The sequence below is a fragment of the Coptis chinensis genome, chromosome 5 (genome assembly GCF_015680905.1).
Source record: "Coptis chinensis isolate HL-2020 chromosome 5, ASM1568090v1, whole genome shotgun sequence".
NCBI lineage: Eukaryota > Viridiplantae > Streptophyta > Magnoliopsida > Ranunculales > Ranunculaceae > Coptis > Coptis chinensis.
This window is the reverse complement of record NC_141460.1, coordinates 8,526,366-8,546,768: the sequence shown is the minus strand read 5'-3', so window position 1 is coordinate 8,546,768 and position 20,403 is coordinate 8,526,366. Positions and strand designations below refer to the sequence as shown.

General features: G+C 35.6%; 2 protein-coding genes across 3 annotated transcripts; one reads left to right on the top strand and one right to left on the bottom strand.

Moving 5' to 3' along the window:
• The first annotated feature begins 7,094 nt into the window (after nucleotides 1–7,094).
• On the top strand, nucleotides 7,095–8,247 carry LOC147496526 (ribonuclease TUDOR 1-like). Of its 2 annotated transcripts, none has more exons than XR_015196599.1 (4): nucleotides 7,095–7,507; nucleotides 7,631–7,678; nucleotides 7,755–7,925; nucleotides 8,024–8,247. XR_015196599.1 is itself a non-coding variant. In XM_086562466.1 (4 exons), exons 2-4 carry the CDS (start codon nucleotides 7,671–7,673, stop codon nucleotides 8,156–8,158), a joined length of 318 nt encoding a protein of 105 aa, XP_086418592.1. In that variant the 5' UTR covers nucleotides 7,097–7,507; nucleotides 7,631–7,670; the 3' UTR covers nucleotides 8,159–8,247. The 2 variants fall into 2 exon arrangements, 1 of the variants encoding a protein (XP_086418592.1); XM_086562466.1 differs by having other exon boundaries at nucleotides 7,097–7,507; nucleotides 7,631–7,682.
• A 7,823-nt stretch (nucleotides 8,248–16,070) lies between these two features.
• Nucleotides 16,071–19,542, bottom strand: LOC147496525 (Ribosomal protein L13 family protein). The gene is made up of 5 exons (XM_086559523.1): nucleotides 19,272–19,542; nucleotides 19,074–19,145; nucleotides 18,786–18,952; nucleotides 18,571–18,682; nucleotides 16,071–16,695 (listed from the first exon to the last, which is right to left on the bottom strand). The coding sequence occupies exons 1-5, from the start codon at nucleotides 19,314–19,316 to the stop codon at nucleotides 16,471–16,473; spliced, it is 621 nt and encodes a 206-aa protein (XP_086415649.1). The 5' UTR covers nucleotides 19,317–19,542; the 3' UTR covers nucleotides 16,071–16,470.
• Nucleotides 19,543–20,403: the final 861 nt, after the last annotated feature.

Sequence of the window (20,403 nt, the reverse complement as noted above, 5' to 3'; positions counted from 1 at the left end):
AACCTTCTTCCCAGGCTATGTGGCTTTGTACTTACACCATACCTTATATTCATACTTGAGCATAGCGGACAGTGCGTAGTTGCCCATGGACAGTTGATCTTCTAGTGTCCAGTTTCCCCACACTCAAAACATTTGCCATAGTTGGTTGATGATGAACCAACATTTGTATTATTCTTGGTAGAATCCTCACCCCCACCCATTTCGAACGAGAAAAACAAGAGAAAGAGAAATGGGATGGACTAAGGAAGGCAACCCTAGTTTGTACTTATAAAGGAAAAACACACTATTTTCCCACCCAAGTGGTATTGGCGCCAAACTATTCCCGCCCAAATATTTCCCACCTAAACTATACACAAATGTTTGATGAAACAAAATATTCCAATAACCATATTGCATTGTAGGAACTATCAGCAACAAATTCCATAAAAAATGCTTCACTAAAAACTTAACTTATCACTCCATGAAAGCATGAAGCAATGAATGACAAATTCCATCACAAATTCGTAGCTAACGGCACCACAAAATGATATTACCATACTAAAATTAGACAACTAAACACAAAATAGAAGAAGTTATCTGTTTCACTAAACAAAAAATAGAAGAAGTATCTATTTCACTAAACACAAAATAGAAGAAGTAGCATCCACCAAACTGTTTCATAGTGATTTCCCTACTCACATACCGACTTCTTTAGCATCCTCCAAACTCTTCTCCTTGCCTGCTTTTTGAAACTGGATTCAACCCATAATTAATTATATCCATTCCAATCCTCTTCCTTATTCGATGGGGTTGCATATCTATTTTGTTTACTTCCTCAGGTACACCCCTCAGAAGGCAGTCTAGATAAGTTAGGCAAAAGAGGCCACAACTATTTGTATCTGGTTGTTGAGTAACAGGCACAAACTCACGAGCCCAAGGGGCTCCCAAATCATGAGGTAACGATGGATTAGCACACCTCATGACATAAGTAAGACAAGTCTCTATAGCAAGTTGCTTATCAGAAACTTTCTTCAGACCAAGAGAATCATAGTTGTAGATTTTTCTCTTTCCAAAATTGTAGACTTCAAGAACCCAGTGGCTACCTTCAACTTGAAGAGGAATGATAAGACCCATTGCCCTGGATGGGTATGCTTGATATTTAATTCTTCCTTCATAAGGGTCTAAGTACTCTTTAACAACTTCATGTGGATGATACGCATCACTATCTACTCTGTCATCAGGAGTTGCACCACTAAAGGTTTGGTCTTCCATATTTTTCTTAAAGTTTGTATACTCTCTGTTCATGAATTTCTACATCAACAAAATCATGAAGTACTTCATCAGTAAGGTGAACTATACAAAACAAATTCCATCAACCAATGAGATACAACTTATAGAAAAGTATACATCCTCAATGATAGTATATGTTGCTTCTTTTGGAATGTCATTTTTCTTACAATGTTGGATGTACCACCTGATCAACAGCTTCACATATATGGTGATCACCTGAGTCATAGAATTTTAAACATTATTATGCAGAAGTTCTTTGATGGTTAATGTAAGATAATATGTTAGTTATTAATCTTGACCTCCCCATCTACCCACTCTCTTCCATGCAATGAATGGATGGGCGTAACCTTGAAATGGACTGGTTGTATCCAAACACTCTAACATCTAAACAATTTTGTGGACTCTGCAACCTTGTGAACATCTTCCAATTGTACTGTAGTACGAGGAGGTCACCTTTGGTGGTGGTTTTCTTGATAAATGTTTTGGCCAGAGCAGACTTGATTAGCTCATCACATTCCTGTCCAATTTTTTCTTCCCATGACTGACCTTGCATCCCTTGCCTTCTCTTCTTTCTTCTTTCGTGTGTTTCTTCAATTTTCTTTTCCATTTCACTTGCCATTTGACTCTGTATGCGCACCACATCAGGGACCACCATTTCCCCCTCCACAACATCATCATCATCTACATCATTATCATGTTCTCCCAACATCACATTATCATTTTTAGATTTCATAACAACAATAGATTCTTGGGTAGTTTCTTGTTGACTATCTACCTCAAAGGTTTGAGCGGTTGTGGGTGACAATACAGGCAAGTCAGTTATGTCACTACTGCAAGAAAGTAAAGCAGAAAATGTGACCTTCTCCATTTCTGAGTTCAGGACTTCTTCCCCATCAATATCAACATCATAATTGGAGGGAACATCAACATTAGGTGTAGGTAAGGGACCATCTCCAGCAGCAATGGCCAAGGGACTAATAAATGGCACATGCTCAACAACATCCATATTATGGTCTTCCACTAGGGGAAAGCCAACCACAGTATGGTTATTTAATCCCTCCCCTACATTTTCATCAACAGGCTCTCTCACACCTTCTTCCAGCATTTCATTGAATCCCTCCCCCACATTCTCATCAACAGGCTCTTTCACACCCTCTTCCAGCACTTCATTGAATCCCTCCCCCGTATTCTTATCAACAGGCTCTCCCACACCCTCTTCCTGCACTTCATTGCTCAAAGACTCCTGAACCACATTCTCTTGACATTTGTAGGTATTTACAACCCTCTCTTCAACCTCCTCAACAAAAATCTTTGGAGCACCCTCATCATTATCATAAGGGCCTTCATGTTCAGGTTCTTGGAAAAACCCATGTACATGGTTTTCCCCCATCACCTGGTCATCATGACGAGTCTTGGGTAACTCTTCACTAATATCTCTCAAAACATCAGTTCTGTTGCAACAAGATCAGTTTCACTACCCTCTCCCTCAGTCACTTCATTTTCATAGTCTTGAACAACATTTCTATCTTCTTCTTCCTCACCTAAACCAATCAAATTTCTTCTTCTTTTTGGTTTGTTAGCTTCCTTGCTCTTAACCTCCATGTCTTTTCTTTTCTCATTGACTTGACTTCTTTTCAAAATTGTTTGCCTTTTGCTAGCCTTTACAGCCTTTACTTTACTTAACCTTGGTGGCTGGACTCTCACTTGCTGCATACTCTATTTCTCTTCACCCTTCCTTCTTACCATTTTAAACCCCGCATTCACTCCTCTTTTTCTATTTTCTTCAACCTCATGTGAAAGATCAAATGTAACTTTCTTAGAGGATGATGACTTTCTCTTAAAAGGTGGGGATGATGACTTCCTCTTAGAAGGTGGGGATGATGACTTCCTCTTAGAAGGTGGGGTAGACATAGCTTCTTCCACAACAGCTTTAACTTTATTCTTAACAAATCGTGTAGTAGGTTTTTTGACAACAACATCAGCATTGGTGTAGATACAGCTTCTTCCCTTTGTTTTCTTTGTTCTTGGTCCCTTCACAACTCCCTGGGATGATGATGGTTCACCCAATCCACTTTTCTTCCCACCCTGTAAAACCCCTTACAGTATTGTCTCCATACCTGTCCTAATTTCAGACTTGATGTCATTCCGAGCCACCCTAACCTGTATTCAAAAGTTAGTTGAAGTAAACATTGCTGGTGTATCATAGAGTCCTATCTTATAAGTCCTATCTATCTTATGAGCACTAACATAAAGTTCCTGATATATCCAGTTTACAAACCTATTTTATCAGTTAACATAAAACTACCATAGAGTTTCTGATATATCAAGTTTAAGAACCTATCCTGTGAGTCAACACAAATGTAATATATACTTCCTGATATTTTCAGTTTAAGAACCTTTCTTATGAATGTAACAGATGTCAAATAATTAAAAATGCAATGCTGATGTATCCAGTTGCAAAATATAATTAACAATGTAGAGTTTATAATCAACAATGTAGAGTTTATGTCAAATAATAAATAATGCAGAGTTTCAATGATATGCTTACAATGTCTTTCAGTAGGTGTGCCTATCTCTGAAGCATCTCCTCTGAAACCGAAGCAGCGCTTTGTGTGGCCTGTTGGTTGAAAGCCACCTTCATTATATCTTCATTCATTTCTTCTTCTTTAATATCCAAAGTGTCAAAGGCAACAACCTTACCCTTAAGAGGCTCGAGCTTCTTCTTCCAAGTCTGGAGATGTAAGTTCTTGGGGGGCAACTGAACAACCCACTCAAGTATTCTTGGGAATTTACCATTCAATGCCCTACGAGCCCCAAGAGAGGGGATGTGAAGGTATGTCCAAATATCAAAACAAATAACACAACCATAAACTGCAAATGAGTCCTTCTCAGCTAACACATTTTTGTAAATATCATCCAAACAATATTCCAACATCTCAAAGCAAGGTGTGCCCCATGAAAACTGATCAAAAGCAGCTAGGTCCTCTACAAGATCAACATACCTTCCATCTACAGTCCTAGAAGATCCAGGAAGCACAACTTGGAGCAGCACATACAACCTATTGAGCCTAAATATATCATTTTTATCTTCACTACCACTGGATTTTGCCACCACTAAAGCATTTAATATTTCTGTCTCACTAACAGTGCTTCCTTTAAAAACCTAGCACGAAATTCCGATGTGTTGTTCTTCACATCAGTGGTGTAGAATGAGTTAGCAACAGAGTTTACACTAAGACCCATAATCAATGCAACATCACTCTTATTGAACACCAAATCTTTGTTACCAATCCGATAGCAAAGTCTACCAACTTTATGGCTAACTATGACACAAACTAGTGTAGTTGTTGCGTGCATGTTTTTTTGGATTTGCAAAAAACTTTGAAAACAGGAATTATCAAAATCCTCCCTTTCTTCCTTACTAAATCCACCAAATAATTTTTGCATTTTATCTAATAACATTCTACATGTCAGGTTAAGCTTCCTCATTTCTCCACCAATAACCATAAAGGAGGGTTATACTATGGAAATTGAAGTGAAACTAAAAATTAGGGTTTCCAAATTGAGGTTCACTAAGACAGTTTTTCCCCCTAATTCCCAATTAATTTCTTTAAGTTTCGGTTACTGTGACACGTACGTTCCAAGGTCATTTCCCTCCACGTGTCAAACTTCATTGGGTACCCAACTTCATTTCCCGCCAAAATACTGATGTCCATGTTGATTCCTCTATCAAATAAATAAACATATTCCAAACCTAGAACTATCAACAACTTTACTATACATTGTCTAAATAATTAATTCTAATAAGGTAAAAAAAAAAATCAATATAAAGATTAACATTCTACATGAAGATTTTTAGCATGTCAAAGCATGTTTGCCACTAAATATCATGAAATAAACATGGGTATTTGAAAAAAAAAGAAAAGAAAGGGGGTTTGATTGCCTTTAAATAAATAAAATGTCTTCTACAAATTGGGGACACATGTCAATCCTCAAATTTCCCGCCAAAATAATGATATTCATATTCCTCTATCTAATTAATAACTATATTGTGGCCTTAGGACTATCAGTAACTTTCTTGTACATTGATAATTAATTATGGGTACCCATTAATTATTCATTCAATCCATTTAGGGTCTATTTATGGGTTAATTTAGGGGTAATTTAGTCGAGTTGCAAGCCCGGAGTTGCATACTTGCATGTCCTATAATATGGCAACAAACGAATTACATTGGGTTTGACAAAAGGTCAAAATTCGCTCCATTTTCTAAATTAATTTGGTCTTACCTGTTCCTTCATTGTTTCTGTGTCATGATGACAATTTACGGTACATTAAGAAGGGTGAAAAGAAAACTAACCACCCCACATAATTACAATGCCTCGTTTCCCGCAAACATTTATCTTTAAAACCACTTCAAAATAACAGTGGGTAATAGTCATCTAAAATTTGATCTCTCTCACATTCTAATCTTCTTTCTGTTAGCAACAATCTACCAAAATTAAAACTTTTCTCTCCATCGTTTTTTATCAACATGCCTCTTCCTGGATTTCCTAACTGTTCAAGTGGTGAAAGCACTGATTACTCAAGTGACGAGGACGATAAAATGTGGGATAGTTATTCTAGTGATGACTACACTGATGAAGAAGAAGAAGAAGATGATGAAGAGATGTTTGACCCTTATTTTGATGAAGACCCTATTGATTATATGTGGGAAGACCAACATGATGATGATAGTTCTGATAGTTCCAGTTCTGGTGATGATGGCAATGATGAAGACGAGGAGGAAGATGAAGACGATGACTATGACGATGAAGATTAAGGGTTGTTATGTTTTGTGTTTATGTTTGGGTTTATGTTTTTGTCTTAGTTTCTGGTGCTTTTGCTATTTTTGTTGTTGATAGTTGTGGAACCATAACATGTCTTGTGGATGCTGTGTAGATTTTGTTTAGTTTTCATCTTTTGTTGATGGTTTAAGGGTTTAATACATGGGTTGGTTTAATTCATGATTTTTATCCTGTTATTTTTACAAGAATCTTATTATTTTTTACCATAATTCATATTTTTGTTGGTTCTTATTAATATCTCTACATTTTTCTTATTAAAAATATTTTTTTGATAATAAAAATAGTATATGAATAGTGTTAATGTAAACCGTCCATCTTAATGTACTACTAAAAAAAAGTCATATTATGACGGTTGTTTTTTATCTATCTTGACGGCTTTGCTAAAAACCGTCAAGATAGGCCTTTTAATAATATTTTTATGATGGAAATTGCAACATTATGTCGTGTACGACACAAGCGTCAAGAAAATATAATAATTTTATGACGGCTATTGCAATATTATTTCGTGTATGACACAAGCGTAAAAAAACTATAATAAATTTATGACGGCTATTGCAACATTATGTCGTATGTGACACAAACGTCAAGAAAATATAATAATTTTATGACAGCTATTGCAACATTATGTTGTGTATGACACAAGTGTCAAGAAAATATAATAAGTTTATGATGGCTATTGCAACATTACGTCGTGTATGACCTAACCGTCAAGAAAATATGTTGTTTTTTTTTGGTAATCTAAATATATATTTTATGACGACTGTTGCAACATTATGACGTGTATGACTCGTCACAAAAATATTATGATTTTATGACGGGGACCCAACATCATTAGAAAAGGTGAACCGTCGAGATTAAACAAACCTAGCACTGCCCCCAAAACTAAAGCGTCAAAAAGAGCCAACTCATTTTTTTCTTATTCAAAATATTGTGAAACAAAAGAAAAGGTTGAAATTTTAAACACTGAACCTCTCCCCTTATCGGTTTATACTCTTCAAACCTAATTCACCTCCTTCCTGTCCTGATAAACTTTACAGTTTCATCTACTCCTTTTGTTCCTCTCTCAAACTCTAACTAAAGATTGATCACGTACTCTAAAATAAGTTAGCAAATTGGCCAAGGAATCGAGAGATTCAGTCCACCAAACACATCCGATCTCTTGCTCAAGCCCAATTCCATTTTTTTTTCGATCAGTACCCATTTTCATCATTTTCCTCGCGAGTTAAGAAAATTTCATTATGCATACTAAGTGCATCCATCTGGTCGTTCATTTCCTTCATTTTCTCATTTACTTTTGGGAATTTTGAACTTGAATTGAAGACATCGCAATATACCTCCTTCCTTGTACTTGGAAAATGGTTGGATGCTCTGCTGAAGGTGTTGTTATCTCTTTGTAAGTGGTCTTGTTATATGTTTATTGTTTCTTGGAATGAATATATATTGATGGTTTTGACTGCAACATTTTTTTTTTGTCGGGAAATGGATAGTACGAGATTAATTTGGGTTTTTGCTGTAGATAAATTGTGAATTGGGAATTGGGAATCTAACGCCAGAGAATGAATTGGTTGGTGAGACATTGTAACCAAGTATCCCACATAATTTTCTACATAATCCTGACCAGCCTATTACTCAACATGTAGGGGCTGGCTAAATATTTGGATTGGAGTGCAAATATGATGGAAGAGGAGGCAAGACAGAAGCTAAAGACTGCTAAACTTCAAGCCAAGAAGGACCTGCTAAAATATTGGACAAACTATGTTCCACCCACCACAAATTCTAAAGCAATTCACGACCAAAACTTCACTGGAAAGGCAAGTGAATTTTTCAAGTATTGCCTTTAACAAGACATATGTGCATCCTATATTACTACTTATGCTTCTTGTCTCTGTTTATATCTTTTGGTTTCCAGGTGGTGGAAGTTGTAAGTGGAGACTGCATCATTGTTGCTGACGATGTTGTCCCATATGGTAGTCCATTAGCAGAACGGCGACTGAATCTCTTGAGTATATGGTCTCCCAAGATGGGTAATCATATATCCTCGTAGAGATGAAAAGCCTGCTCCTTATGCTCATGAAGCAAGGGAGTTCCTGCGGACACGCCTTATAAGCCGCCAGGTGTGCTACTATTTTCTCCATCTAAAATTCCACTATTAACTGTTTTAGTTTCGGTGTTCATGCTTTTTTTTTACTTTCTTTCATATTGATTTGCATATTTCAGGTAAACATTTCAATGGAATATTCTAGAAAAGTCAGCATGAATGATGGACCTGTACCTGTACCTGGATTAGCTGATTCTAGAGTTATGGACTTTGGATCCGTCTTCTTGGTCTCTCCATCCAAAGTTGAGGCTGATGAATCAACTCCTGCCTATCTGCATCAAGCAACCAAACACCAAGTGGAAACATTCTTTGAGTGGTGGTTTCTTGTGGCTTTTGGGACCTGTCATCGCACCGGGATTTTGAGGAACGTTCAAACTATTATGATGCCCTCCTAGCTGCCGAATCTCACGCGACTGCTGGGAAGAAAGGGATCCATTCGGCAAAGGATCCTCCAGTAATGCACATAACAGATTTGTTAACATTATGTATGTCTTTTGGTGGAGTCTTTCTATTTACAATAAGATCATGCTCACTCTGGCGTTAGATGCCCTGGCCGTTGCAGTAGATAAATTGGGAAATGGATAGTACGAGATTGTCATTGTGAATTTTTTTTGTGAACTATACCATTATTGGTTTTCTTTTCACTACTAAAAAAAGGACATATTATGACACATGCTTTTCATTTATCTTCTCTTTTCACTACTAAAAAAAGCCTATGTGCTTGGTGTAGCCTGATTAGTTATTATTTATAATAGATTAGTCTTGGACAGAGTAGTTAGCATAATAGCTAATGTTCTTAGGATGAACAGGGAGGGTTTAAGGTTGGGAGGTGCGATTTAGTCTGAAATTTGCAATATTTGAATGATCTCAGTCTTCTTAAGTGGGGTTCTTGCAAAACTTTTATTTCTTCAAGTGCTAGTTGCTTTGAGGCGGTCTCTAGGCCTAGAGTTAACTTGCCTAGGATCAAGTTTATGGTTCTAGTGACACAAGCAACTATGAACAGTATTTTGAAAAATGTATATGAACCTCAAGGAAGTCTGTCTCTGTGAGGCATGAGATGAGCGTCAGAGGCGCTTGAGGGTTAATGGAGGTAATGTTCTTGGGATGATTGTGGGTTCTAAAGTTGGTTAGGAGCAAGTTTTAGTTTCTCATTTATTTGCAATATGCATACGGATGTCGTCTTGGTACTTTTTAGTTGTGATTCCACTTTCCGCAAAACTTGGGTTTCTTCATGGATCTTTTTGTTGTTTTGAGAGGTCTCTAGGTTTAAGAGTTAAAATGGATACCTTGGTGGTTGTTGTCTTGGGCAAAGTAGTTACAATAGCTAATGCTCTTAGGATGGCTGTTGTAACTCTAACCCCAAATTGTTGAAAATTTTATCAATTGTCAGTGCATGGTTTGTTCTAGTTACCAATACTAATCAGTTCATTCATATTAGCTTGAAGTTTTCCCACCAGACATTTGAATTATGTAGAACACAGATTCAACACCATCAATGCATCTCTCCATAGGTCTAATTTCTTATTTTTTTTTTTTTCTTGGTAATTTTTACGTTCTTTCCTTTGCATATTAGGTAAAGGGTTATTTGTGTATACAGATTAGATATCCTACAGTGGTGTACGTTTGGGGCTTAACCAACATGATTATCTCTCATAGTAGCGTTGATCGTATCTTTTTCATTTAGTAGTTATATGATTATATTTTTAGTTTACTTATTAAACAAACTAACACATTATTTTTCATATTGTTTTTAGGTTATAAGTGAGATAGCATGGTAGCTCGATTAAGTTTGTTGATGGATCGGTTGATTAGCAATTTGTTAGATGGGTTATGTAAATTGCATTATATTGTTGGATTATGACTTGATTTTGAATCAAGTGTTTAAGTTATTTAATTTTTTTTGTTGTGAATAAATCATGTAATATGAACAAGTTCTTGGAATGATTTATGTTGGTAATAAAAGTATGATTCTTGTTTTCGTAATGGACTTGAGTTGTCAAGGTGTTTGAATGCATTGGGCTTACAGGAATTTCAAATTTACAGGAATTTTCAGATTTATAGGAAAAAAAAAAAAAAAAAAAAAAAAAAGCTATGACGGCTTCCAAAGAACTGTTATGTGGCATACCAATTCTTAACAGTTTTTAGTGTTAATTTCTTGACGCTTTTGTTTCTCAGGGTGACAATTAAATAAAAATAGTCATAAATGAAGGTTTAGTTTTTGACACTTTTTTTAATAAACTATGACGGTTAAGTAAAACATGTCATGCAAAAGGATCCAATTATGATGTTTATAAATGAATTTTTGTCATATTAAGTTCAAGCTTTGATGTCAGCTTCTCCAGAACCGTCATCAACTTTATGACGTTTTTTGTTAACTTTTATGATAGGCTCTATAATGACGGTTGTTTTTTAAACGAAAAAAATGTCATTAAACCTGTTTCATGATGGCTAAAAGCCGTCATCACAAGTCATTTTTTTAGTAGTGATGTTTACGAATCTCGATGTTTTCAAACCACAGATGCGTTCGTGACCGTTAATTTGCATCTCTTCATCTCTAAGATAATCTGTGGTATCTATCCACACACTCATCAAATCACTTCAAATCAGTTAAAATCACTAATTATTTACTAACAGTAGAGAGAGAGTGTTGTAGGTGATCCACGTGAGCATTGGTTGAAAATAAGGAGAAGGGCAAAGTGTCAAAAGTTAGGTTGAAAAGTCAAAATTGGAGAGTGGTTACTATTTGGGAAATTTCCTATCATATATGTCTTATTTTGGTCATTTTTGGTATATAGACATTTAAATTTGAAAGAATAGTTGTTACCCATATTTTTTATTTTTCTTGATGTATTCGTATATTTTCTCTTACTTTTTGAGAAAATTTCTCAAAAATTTATATATTTTCCGTTTTCTATGGTCACCAAAATAATAACTGAAAACGAAATTTAATTCCTTAATGTTGTGTAAGGTTAAATTTTGATAACAGTTTCAAGTTTCTAACTTAAGTACACATTTTGGAAATTTAGAAAACAGAAAATGAAAATTTTGCACCTCTCTACAAGACATATTTTTGTTTTGAAATAGCACCAGTGCAACTGATAATAAATGAGTTGTTTATTAGCATTTTTCTTTGAGTTTCCTTTCTATTTATAGCTTCCCATGAAAAACATTTCTCAAGTTCAGTGCTCCATACATAAAATGTTAAGTCGAAAGTGGAAAAAAATGGGCGAAGAGAATGTGGATGGGATGGGTCATAAGAAGATGTACTTGTGACATAAATCAACAGCTGGACCAAGTTACTTTAACAGTATAACCGTAGGTCAGATAAAGATAACGGATAAAGGGAGTTGGGAATGCAGAGAGCGCCAACCTAGTATTACCATTCAAGGATAAAGTGAAAAGAAATAGGTGGTTGCAAAAGCAGTAAAATCTTTTGGGCTTTTTGGCACAATATATATTGTTCAATATCAATCAACGATATACGTTTAGAGATGTGTACAATACTTGATGTACGTTAATATATATATAACTCACATCAGTGATCAGAACTAGTGATGGAGTACTTGGGTTCATGTGTTTACGTTCTAGTGAAAAGTAATGACTGTATTGGGATAAAGAGAGAGATGGAATATTTTCTGTTTTGAGGAAGTGAGTGATGATTGGAGGAGAGGTTTCTCCTGCCCAATCAGGAGAAGGATACGTGTCAGGAGTGCAGGTGCTCAGAGATATATAGCTTGAAAGAAGGAAGAAAAAGGTGATGATCAAATGAAATAATAAAGCACCACGTTGCATTGTTAGTTGGTACGCTCTGCAGCTGTCATGGATGGATGGATGTGTAAGTTTGCCCGTTTGAGGCCGTCCGACATAACACCACCTGCATTCAATCAAGAACTCTCACTCCTTGTCCTTTCTTTCTTCCGTTCCTGTATATTCCCCCTCACTTCCCTTTTCTACCCCCATGTCATACTAATTTTAACTACTCTCCTTTTTATCTTTCACTTTTATTATACTTACTCTATTACATTATTAATTGGGATTTCCTTTAAAATTTGATATTTAATTTGATAATCTCTCTTTCTAAGTACATTAGTGATTAGTTGATATATTATATTAGTGGTTAGAATTAATTTTGAACGCAAAGAAAGGATTTGAAGTATATATTGAGGTCACTTAATCAAGGGAGTTAGGATTATTTTCTAGGAGCAGCACCTAGCTTGGATGGAGCAGCAATAAAGTTAGACACACATGAATTTACACAACAAAGTGTGAAAAAAAGACAATGCAAAGAAAGGATAATTGTTTTCAGCTAGTATTAGGGGGTGTTTGGATCCTATTTATTTATTGCCAAAAAGTGTTTATTAGTGAAAAAATATTTTTTGAAAAAATAAATGTGTTTGGTTTCTATTTAAAAAAAAAATAGTTTTTCTTCCAAAAAACACTTTTTGATTCCAAAAAATTATTTTATGATAATTAGGTAAAACTTGTTTTTCAAGTTAAAAAACTATTTTTCTTTGAAAGAAACACTTTGAGTGCTAAAGGCAAATGAACTCTCCGGATGTTTTAGACTTTAGTGATTTATGCCACGATATGCCAAAATATATCGAGAAACATAGTGCGAAATCTGTTTTCATAAAATAGCTTTTAAGAAAAATCACAACCAAACATGTTTATTGAAAAACTGTTTTTAGAATAAATACTTTTTCATAAAAATGTTTTTTAAGAAAAAATGATTTTTTGAAAAAATGAGAACCAAACACCCACTTAAGTTTTAAAGTTTGAACTAAACCAATAATATATGCAAGAAAAATCAGTTGTTAGCTGGTTTGGGTTTGGGATTTTGGAATTTCAGAAATATAGAAAATCAAAATTCACAATATTTCAATTCATATCATATTTTGATTTGGATTAATTTTGAAATCATCAATATTTTGATTCTGGGTTGTTTTTTCTATTTAAAAATTAAAATATCTAATGGAATTGTATTCCGTTCGGAATTGTGAACACTCCAAAAATCAATTATATGCCATATGATCTATTTGGTAAAATAGTTAATTAAGTAGACAAATTAATAATTTAAAAAAGAAAATTCAAGAAAAAAAAAACACGTGACTTGATATTGGTGGTACGTAATAACCAGTAAATAACAGGCTTTAACACAAAAAATGTGAGAAGAGAAGTTTCACCATTTTGCTAGTGTACATCTAGATACCCTATAAGCTACTAGGGTCACTTGAGTAATTTGAGTTCACAACCAATCATATTACGTGATAGTTTTGGACAAAGAAGCATACCCCCCTTCATTCCCTTCTTCATAAACCCCTCTCTCAAGTCTCACCCTCAAACCCACACACACCTCCTCATTTTTTTTTCTCCTTTAATTTCTTTCAGTTCTGAGTTTTGCAAAGTTTGAAGTTTGAAGCAACATATTTCATCAATGGCAGATTCAGGTTATTACTATGAGTTCCTCAAACCATCATCAAAAACACCATTACTTCCACTACTAACATCTGAAGAAACTAGTCCAGAAAACCCAGTAGTGTCAAGGAGAAAGTTCTCTTGTCTCTATTGTAATAGAACATTCTTGACTTCACAAGCCTTGGGTGGTCACCAGAATGCCCATAAGCAAGAAAGAGCGGCTGCTCGAAGGGTAGGCTTCTTTGCAGCTGAGCAGTTTGCTGCTGGTCAAGGTCGTCTCTTCCACCCCAGCAACAGCAGCAGCAACAACAACAACCTGTTCACCCAACTACTCCACCACCCCCATTTCAGCATCAGCAACAATGGGTTCAGATGGACTCAGTAAGCCCACCACCTCAAATGTGTTATCAAGATCAGCAGTACTACTATTCTCTTGGTGTTCAAGCTCAACGGCACAATGACTACTCAGTTTCTCTCCCTTCATTTACATCCGAAGAAGAAGACAATGCTAATGGGGAGGACTTGGATCTCACTCTTCATCTTTGATCAATCATTAGTTTATCTATATTTAAATGCTAGCTTGTTTTAACAAACAATAGTGCTTATGTTGATGAGTTGATCTATTTAGTTGTTCTAGCTAGCTAGTTATGATGATCGAGGTTTAATAGTTGGAGACATAGAGATAGCTAGATGAGTAAGCTAGCTAGCTAATAGTTATAACTTGAGATGATGGAGTTTTCTATGTAGATGATGGATGGAGTTTATGATGCATGCTGATGATGTGTAGTCATGTTTGGGCTAATATCCGTAGATGAGAATATGAGATGAGATCATCATGAGTTCTAAATATAAATCTAGCTACTTTTTCTCCCTTTTATTTACGCCCTAGCTTATTTATTTGATTTGATTAGTTTCAGTACTTGATTGAAATATGCGTGTAGATGTGAAGTTCTTTTTTGTTCCTGATCCCAAGTATACTTTCGAAATGGGTAAAACCATTGTCCATTGGAACCACTTAATGAGCACAAATACCTGAAAAAATATCTTGATGTACATGGAATCGTTCAAGGGCATGAACAATATTCTGGAGCTGGAGACACCCAATGGTGAACCAAGAGTCCAAGATGGGGTGGGTGGTTTAACCCTGACCGAGTTTTAGATTTTACAAAAGGGTTTGATGATGTGGCAGTGTGGCAACATCCCTGCATGAGATTCGGTGAGTGATGGATCCCAAAACTACTCTGCTATATTGGTTAAAAATACCTAATTAAACCCATAATGGTTGATGCTTACCTTTATGAAAAAACCGAATTTAGGTTGTTGCATTTAGCTGATTCGAAATGATAATCCGTAGTCTTTAACATTTCACCATCTCGATTAGTTACGGTAGAAATGTCTAAATTGCAGTCTTAACTACATTATTTGAGAAGCTTCCATTCTTCCCCCCCAATCAAATTTCAAATATTTTATATATAGAATTGTGCATTCAGCAGATGAGGACTGCAATTTAGATAGATATGAAATAAAACTTGAGATAACTCAGAATGGTGCAGGCTAGCTTTGTACTCAAAGGGGACAGGTAATAATGTAATATGAAGATGCGAGAGAAAAATACTTATGGAGGAGAAAGAGAACCAAAATTAACAGACACCTGAACGGGTAAAGAATCCACAGTTTGGCATAATTGTTGAAGGCGGAGATTAGTCCATTTGAACTCAGCATGTCTGAATCAAAGCTTCCCCAAAGAAACTTTGCATGCTTCTAGGCAGGGGGATCCAGGATTGCCACTCAAGAGGGGCTGCTACAACTAACATACACTACAAATATTTTTTTGGGGAAATTATATAATATTTTTTTTTCGACAGAAAAATTGGGTGCCCCCCGCCCTCTGCTTCTAGCCTTCTAGGTGTATGTATATCTTCATTGTTCTCAAAGCGAAGTGTTGCATGTTCCTATCAAACGAGAGCCCAGGGTAACAAATTAGACATCATTTTCCGGCTCCTTTCCATACATGATACGTGATACCTCATTATTCTAGACAATTTGCAGTTTGTAATTTGTATATAATGTTGTTGAAACCCATTTTTTTTTTTTTTTTTTTTTCCCTTAATTTGACTGATTCCTCTGGTTAGGTAACTAAGAAGAAAGGAGAGTTTGCTTTCACTGGAACAAGAGAAACCCAGTGAAAGTCAATTGAAATTTGAATGTACCCTGATACAGGGGACACTTGCGTACATGTCCTGCATTCCTGCTACGAAGCGGCCTAATAGAATTTACTGACAATCAGAGATCTAATCAGCTAGGAACCAACTGTAACTTCTCCATTTGCCTGCTGCAACAAAAGAAGGCTTGAAGATGATTTTCTATCAAAAGGGAATTTCATAGAAAGTATTCTTCAAAAAGTGGAGACATAATTTCTGCGTCCCTAACTAAAATAATGGGGTTAAGAAAGTTTTCCTTAATTCCAGCACTGACAGGTGACAACCATGCCGATGAATAAAAGTGTTTCCCCGCCAGCCCATTGTAATTACAAAATTCGATTCCTCACTGAATCATCAGTTTTCTACAAAAAACTACCATCATTAACATTGAATTTCTGAGCATGAAACTAGAACTAGTGCACCACTTTTGCGATAATGTGACTCAAAATGCTTAAAGCAGCAGCTTAAGACCAACTGAAAACATCACGCATGACAAACATCTGCTCCTAAAATTATTTGCACATCTCAAAAACATAGAGAACTCAGCAAACCAAATCTTGCTGATCCTTAGAAAATAAATAGAACATGCAAAGTTGAAGGGAAACCGACACCAATTGGTGGAGCGAGCGTCAAGATCTTTCTTCATGTGGTTATTTCGTTGTTGATTTCTCTTTTTCTCCTAGCGATTTTACCACTATCACCCTTTTGTTGCTGATTTTCAGCCTTCTTTTGAGCTCGAATCATGGCTCGTCTTGCACGGGGACGCAACTCTCGCACGCTACGAGGCGGCATTATGTAAGGCTCAAGGGGTCTGTCATGAAAGGGGTGCTCATTGTCAACAAATATTCTCAATTTTCTATCTCTATCCTGCATTCACAGATAGGTATGGCACAGAATGAGTAATTAGATAACCTTCTTTGTATTGAAAAATCACAAACAATACATGTTGCAGAACTGGAACTCCTAATGTTATTTATGAACGGAAGTCTAGGGAGTACTAGTTAACATATATACAACAAAAGCATTGATCACAAAGAATGTAAAGTGACATCCTTATCCGTCTAAACATTAACATACTGATCCTGCAAAAGTGAGACGGTATAAGGACTTCATAGCCATGCCGACAAAAGTAGCTTAGTAGTACTATTAGGATTACTTCATGATTTTCACTAGGTGGATCAAATTTTTATCAGAATATGGACTAGAATACTTGTAAGGAGTGGGTTGTGATTTATTTCTTATTTTAGGGGTTTATTTCCGTGTAGTGGACACGTAGGACTCGCAGGAGTTTACACAAAATAAAGCTATTTGTGGACTGCTCTGTAATGTCTGTAGAGTATACTAACTCAAGGTAGGAAGTAACGAAACCTGTTATTTGTGAGTTCAGGAGCTGTGTTTCTACAGAAAGGGTTCTCTCTTCCGCAAGAGTTAGCATATAGTTAGGCTTCCCAACTGAATACTAAAGGAAAATGTCTCAGTTCCATGACTGAATAGGAACCATGGGCTGATTCCCATCACACAGGGCATGCATAGCGTACACAAGCCAATTGATTCACTATTGAGGTATAAATCTTGGTCCCACACTGCCACCACATGGTCGGACCATATCTCAAAAGTTACCAATAGGAGGACCTAGTCATTTAATCTGTCCATCAGTTTTTACCTATGTTACATGGACGCGCCATATTTTTAAAATAACCCATGTTGGATATGTAATTACGTATCCACGTGTCCGTGTCGGACACACACGGGCACATATTCTACGATATAACCTCAATTTGTAATATTTCACCGTATCAAACACTTCGTATACATGTCCGATACAGACGATATGGACACACATATCCATGTCGATGTAACTTAGGTTTTACCAATAACTAATCACCTCCATCATTTGCTCAAGCATTGGTTAATAATCTGACGGACAAGATTGGTTATTTAGTGTGAGTATGGGTACCACTATTAATCTAAGAAGTTAGGTACAGAATCATGTCAGCACAGAAATACCTTTATCACAGGTAAAATCTTTAAAAAAGTTCTCTGGACTTAAAACAAATTTAAAAATGTACAAATAACTGGATCTCATTTTATCCCCTTGCACTGAGCTAACTATTAAGTGTACTTCAACGCCAGTGATTTTAGCATTACTTATTTGTGGATGATTATCATCCAGCACTATTTTTAGTTTTAGGGACACCTCGCATTGCCAATACTCTTTCCTCTCATTTGTAAGTTTTACTTATTTCACTAGTAGAATAATTATTTAGTGATCCAGAATAGAAAAAGTAAAACAAGGATGCCAGATGAGTGATTTCAAAATTTAGGACTTCCTTGGAAATATTAGCATGCATCATAGGATGCATTACACTACTCCTAAACCATGTAATCTTGATACCCCATATTTACAGAAAGACATATCTGTTTGATACGACACATGGACATATTGAAGGTCATATACCTAATTTTTGGGTATATCTGTGTGTCCCCGTGTCGGATACCTTTTTCTTTCTGTCAGCAAGTATGCTAACCTTTTTTTTGGAAAAAGTAGTGGTAGTGTTACTCCAACGGCAATGAGTTTAGCGAATTGGTTAGAAGATATTCATCCATACTCATTATCACAAAAATAAATTAATGGCCCGAAATAGAATAAGTAAAGCAAAGTGATTATCATCAGTTACTGGGAATGACTCAACAAGTTTTATAACTTTTTTGAAAGAAAGCATGCAACGATATATCACTCACATCACGCAGTTTGTTTCTCGGAAGCATACGAAGGACTGCTTTGCGGATTACTTCGGTAGGATCCTTTGCCATCTGATCCTTTAAACTCCTTTCCTTAAGGTGCCCGATATAGCTGTAAGAAAATAACATGGAATAAATAAGAGCAAAGACCTAAAGTGCTTGGTCATCATATCCCAGTAAAACTGAAACACTTGACCATAAGTATCAATACTTGCCCAGTATGCCAGCGGTAGAACTTGTCAGTCAACTTCCTTCCTGTGACACAGATATCTTTTGCATTAAGCACAACACACATGTCTCCCTCTTCACGATGGGGTGTGTAAGTTGGTTTGTCTTTGCCTTGAATCACAGTAGATATTTGAGCTGCTAATCTCCCAAGGACCTAACGAATTAATATGATTAGTTAACATGTTTGGAGACCTTACATAACATTTCATTGCAAACATGACTACATAGTTAACAGTAACCCATATCTCAATCACCAAGAAAGAATGAATCCCAACCTGGCCTCTAGCATCAAACACTCGCCATCGCAGCCCTTCCAAGTTTATACGTCTCAGTCCCGCAAGTGCTGTCTACATTAAACACAGACAGAAAGATATTATTGGTGTTGAATGTTGAAAAATGTATAGGGTATTTCTACAAACAGTTGGTGTGCTACTGCTAAAGTTGGATACAATCATAGAAAAGAGAAAACTTACCTTCATGTTTCTTTTGAGAGTGCTAGCAGCAGCTGTGGTCGCCATTTTTTTTAACAGAAATGAGGTTTAGCCCAGAAATTATTGAAAGAAAATGGAGGGACTCGAATCAATTTTAGCCTTTTCTTAAACATAACTAAAACCTTAAATAAATCTCAGTATACTTCAAAATCTCTATGCCGACATATGTCGTTTCTATTTCTCGAATTACAAAATATATCTCAAATAGTACTTGACGGATGTATCCCATTCATAGTACAAAATATCAGGATATGAGTATTTATCGATACTCAATTTCTGGATATGTATCGTGGATATATCCTTCTCTTTGGGGATATTTGACATTGTTTCACATGCAAATATCGTAGATATATTTAAAATATCGATAAATATCATAGATATTGTAGATATTTCTTGATATATCATGATATATTATTTATATTTATTTGAAATATAATAGTAAATATTAAATAAAATTGTTATATACATAAAATATCTCCAAATATCACAAATATTGCAAATATCGTCAAAATATCATCGATATTTACAGTCGTATATATCTCTAAACATATCGTGATATTTATATATCTTTATCTGAAATCTAGATAGATATCCCAAAATATCACGATATATCGGGATATTTTGTACTATGCCTCCATTTATAATGCAAATTTGGAGATCGCCGTATATCATGTGATTATGTCTTTGGTAGTTTAAACTACAGGTAAACTTGGCAACCAAATTTTTGAAGTTGCAATTTCCACTGCCAAATGGATTTAACAATAGAAAATGTGAAATAGTGAACGAATTAATACATGCGACACTAATCGGGTAGTATACTCGGACATAGTATAAAATATTGTGATATATTGTGATAAATATCGAGAAATCAGAAATGGGCATGTAAATATCATAATATTTATTTGGATACATATTAATATAAATATTGGCGATATTTGTGGATATATCACGATATTTCTACAATATAACAAGTTTTTGTTTTAATCCACAATATTTTTGGATATAATTAGTGGTGATGGTGGCGATTGGAAAGAAAGTGGAGAGTTGATTGCAAACCGACGAACGAACTCTGACGTGATTGATTCTTTTGATGTTAATTGCCGATTAGGTTGGA

Excerpts from the sequence above, each read along its gene's own strand:
- LOC147496526 (XM_086562466.1), top strand. Across the intron at positions 7,926-8,023 it reads ACCAAAACTTCACTGGAAAG|GTGGTGGAAGTTGTAAGTGG; the intron begins GCAAGTGAATTT and ends TTTGGTTTCCAG.
- LOC147496525 (XM_086559523.1), bottom strand. The coding sequence starts at position 19,316 with ATGGCGACCACAGCTGCTGCTAGCACTCTCAAAAGAAACATGAAG. Across the intron at positions 18,683-18,785 it reads TTCTACCGCTGGCATACTGG|CTATATCGGGCACCTTAAGG; the intron begins GCAAGTATTGAT and ends ATTTTCTTACAG. Across the intron at positions 16,696-18,570 it reads CGAGAAACAAACTGCGTGAT|GATAGAGATAGAAAATTGAG; the intron begins GTGAGTGATATA and ends CTGTGAATGCAG.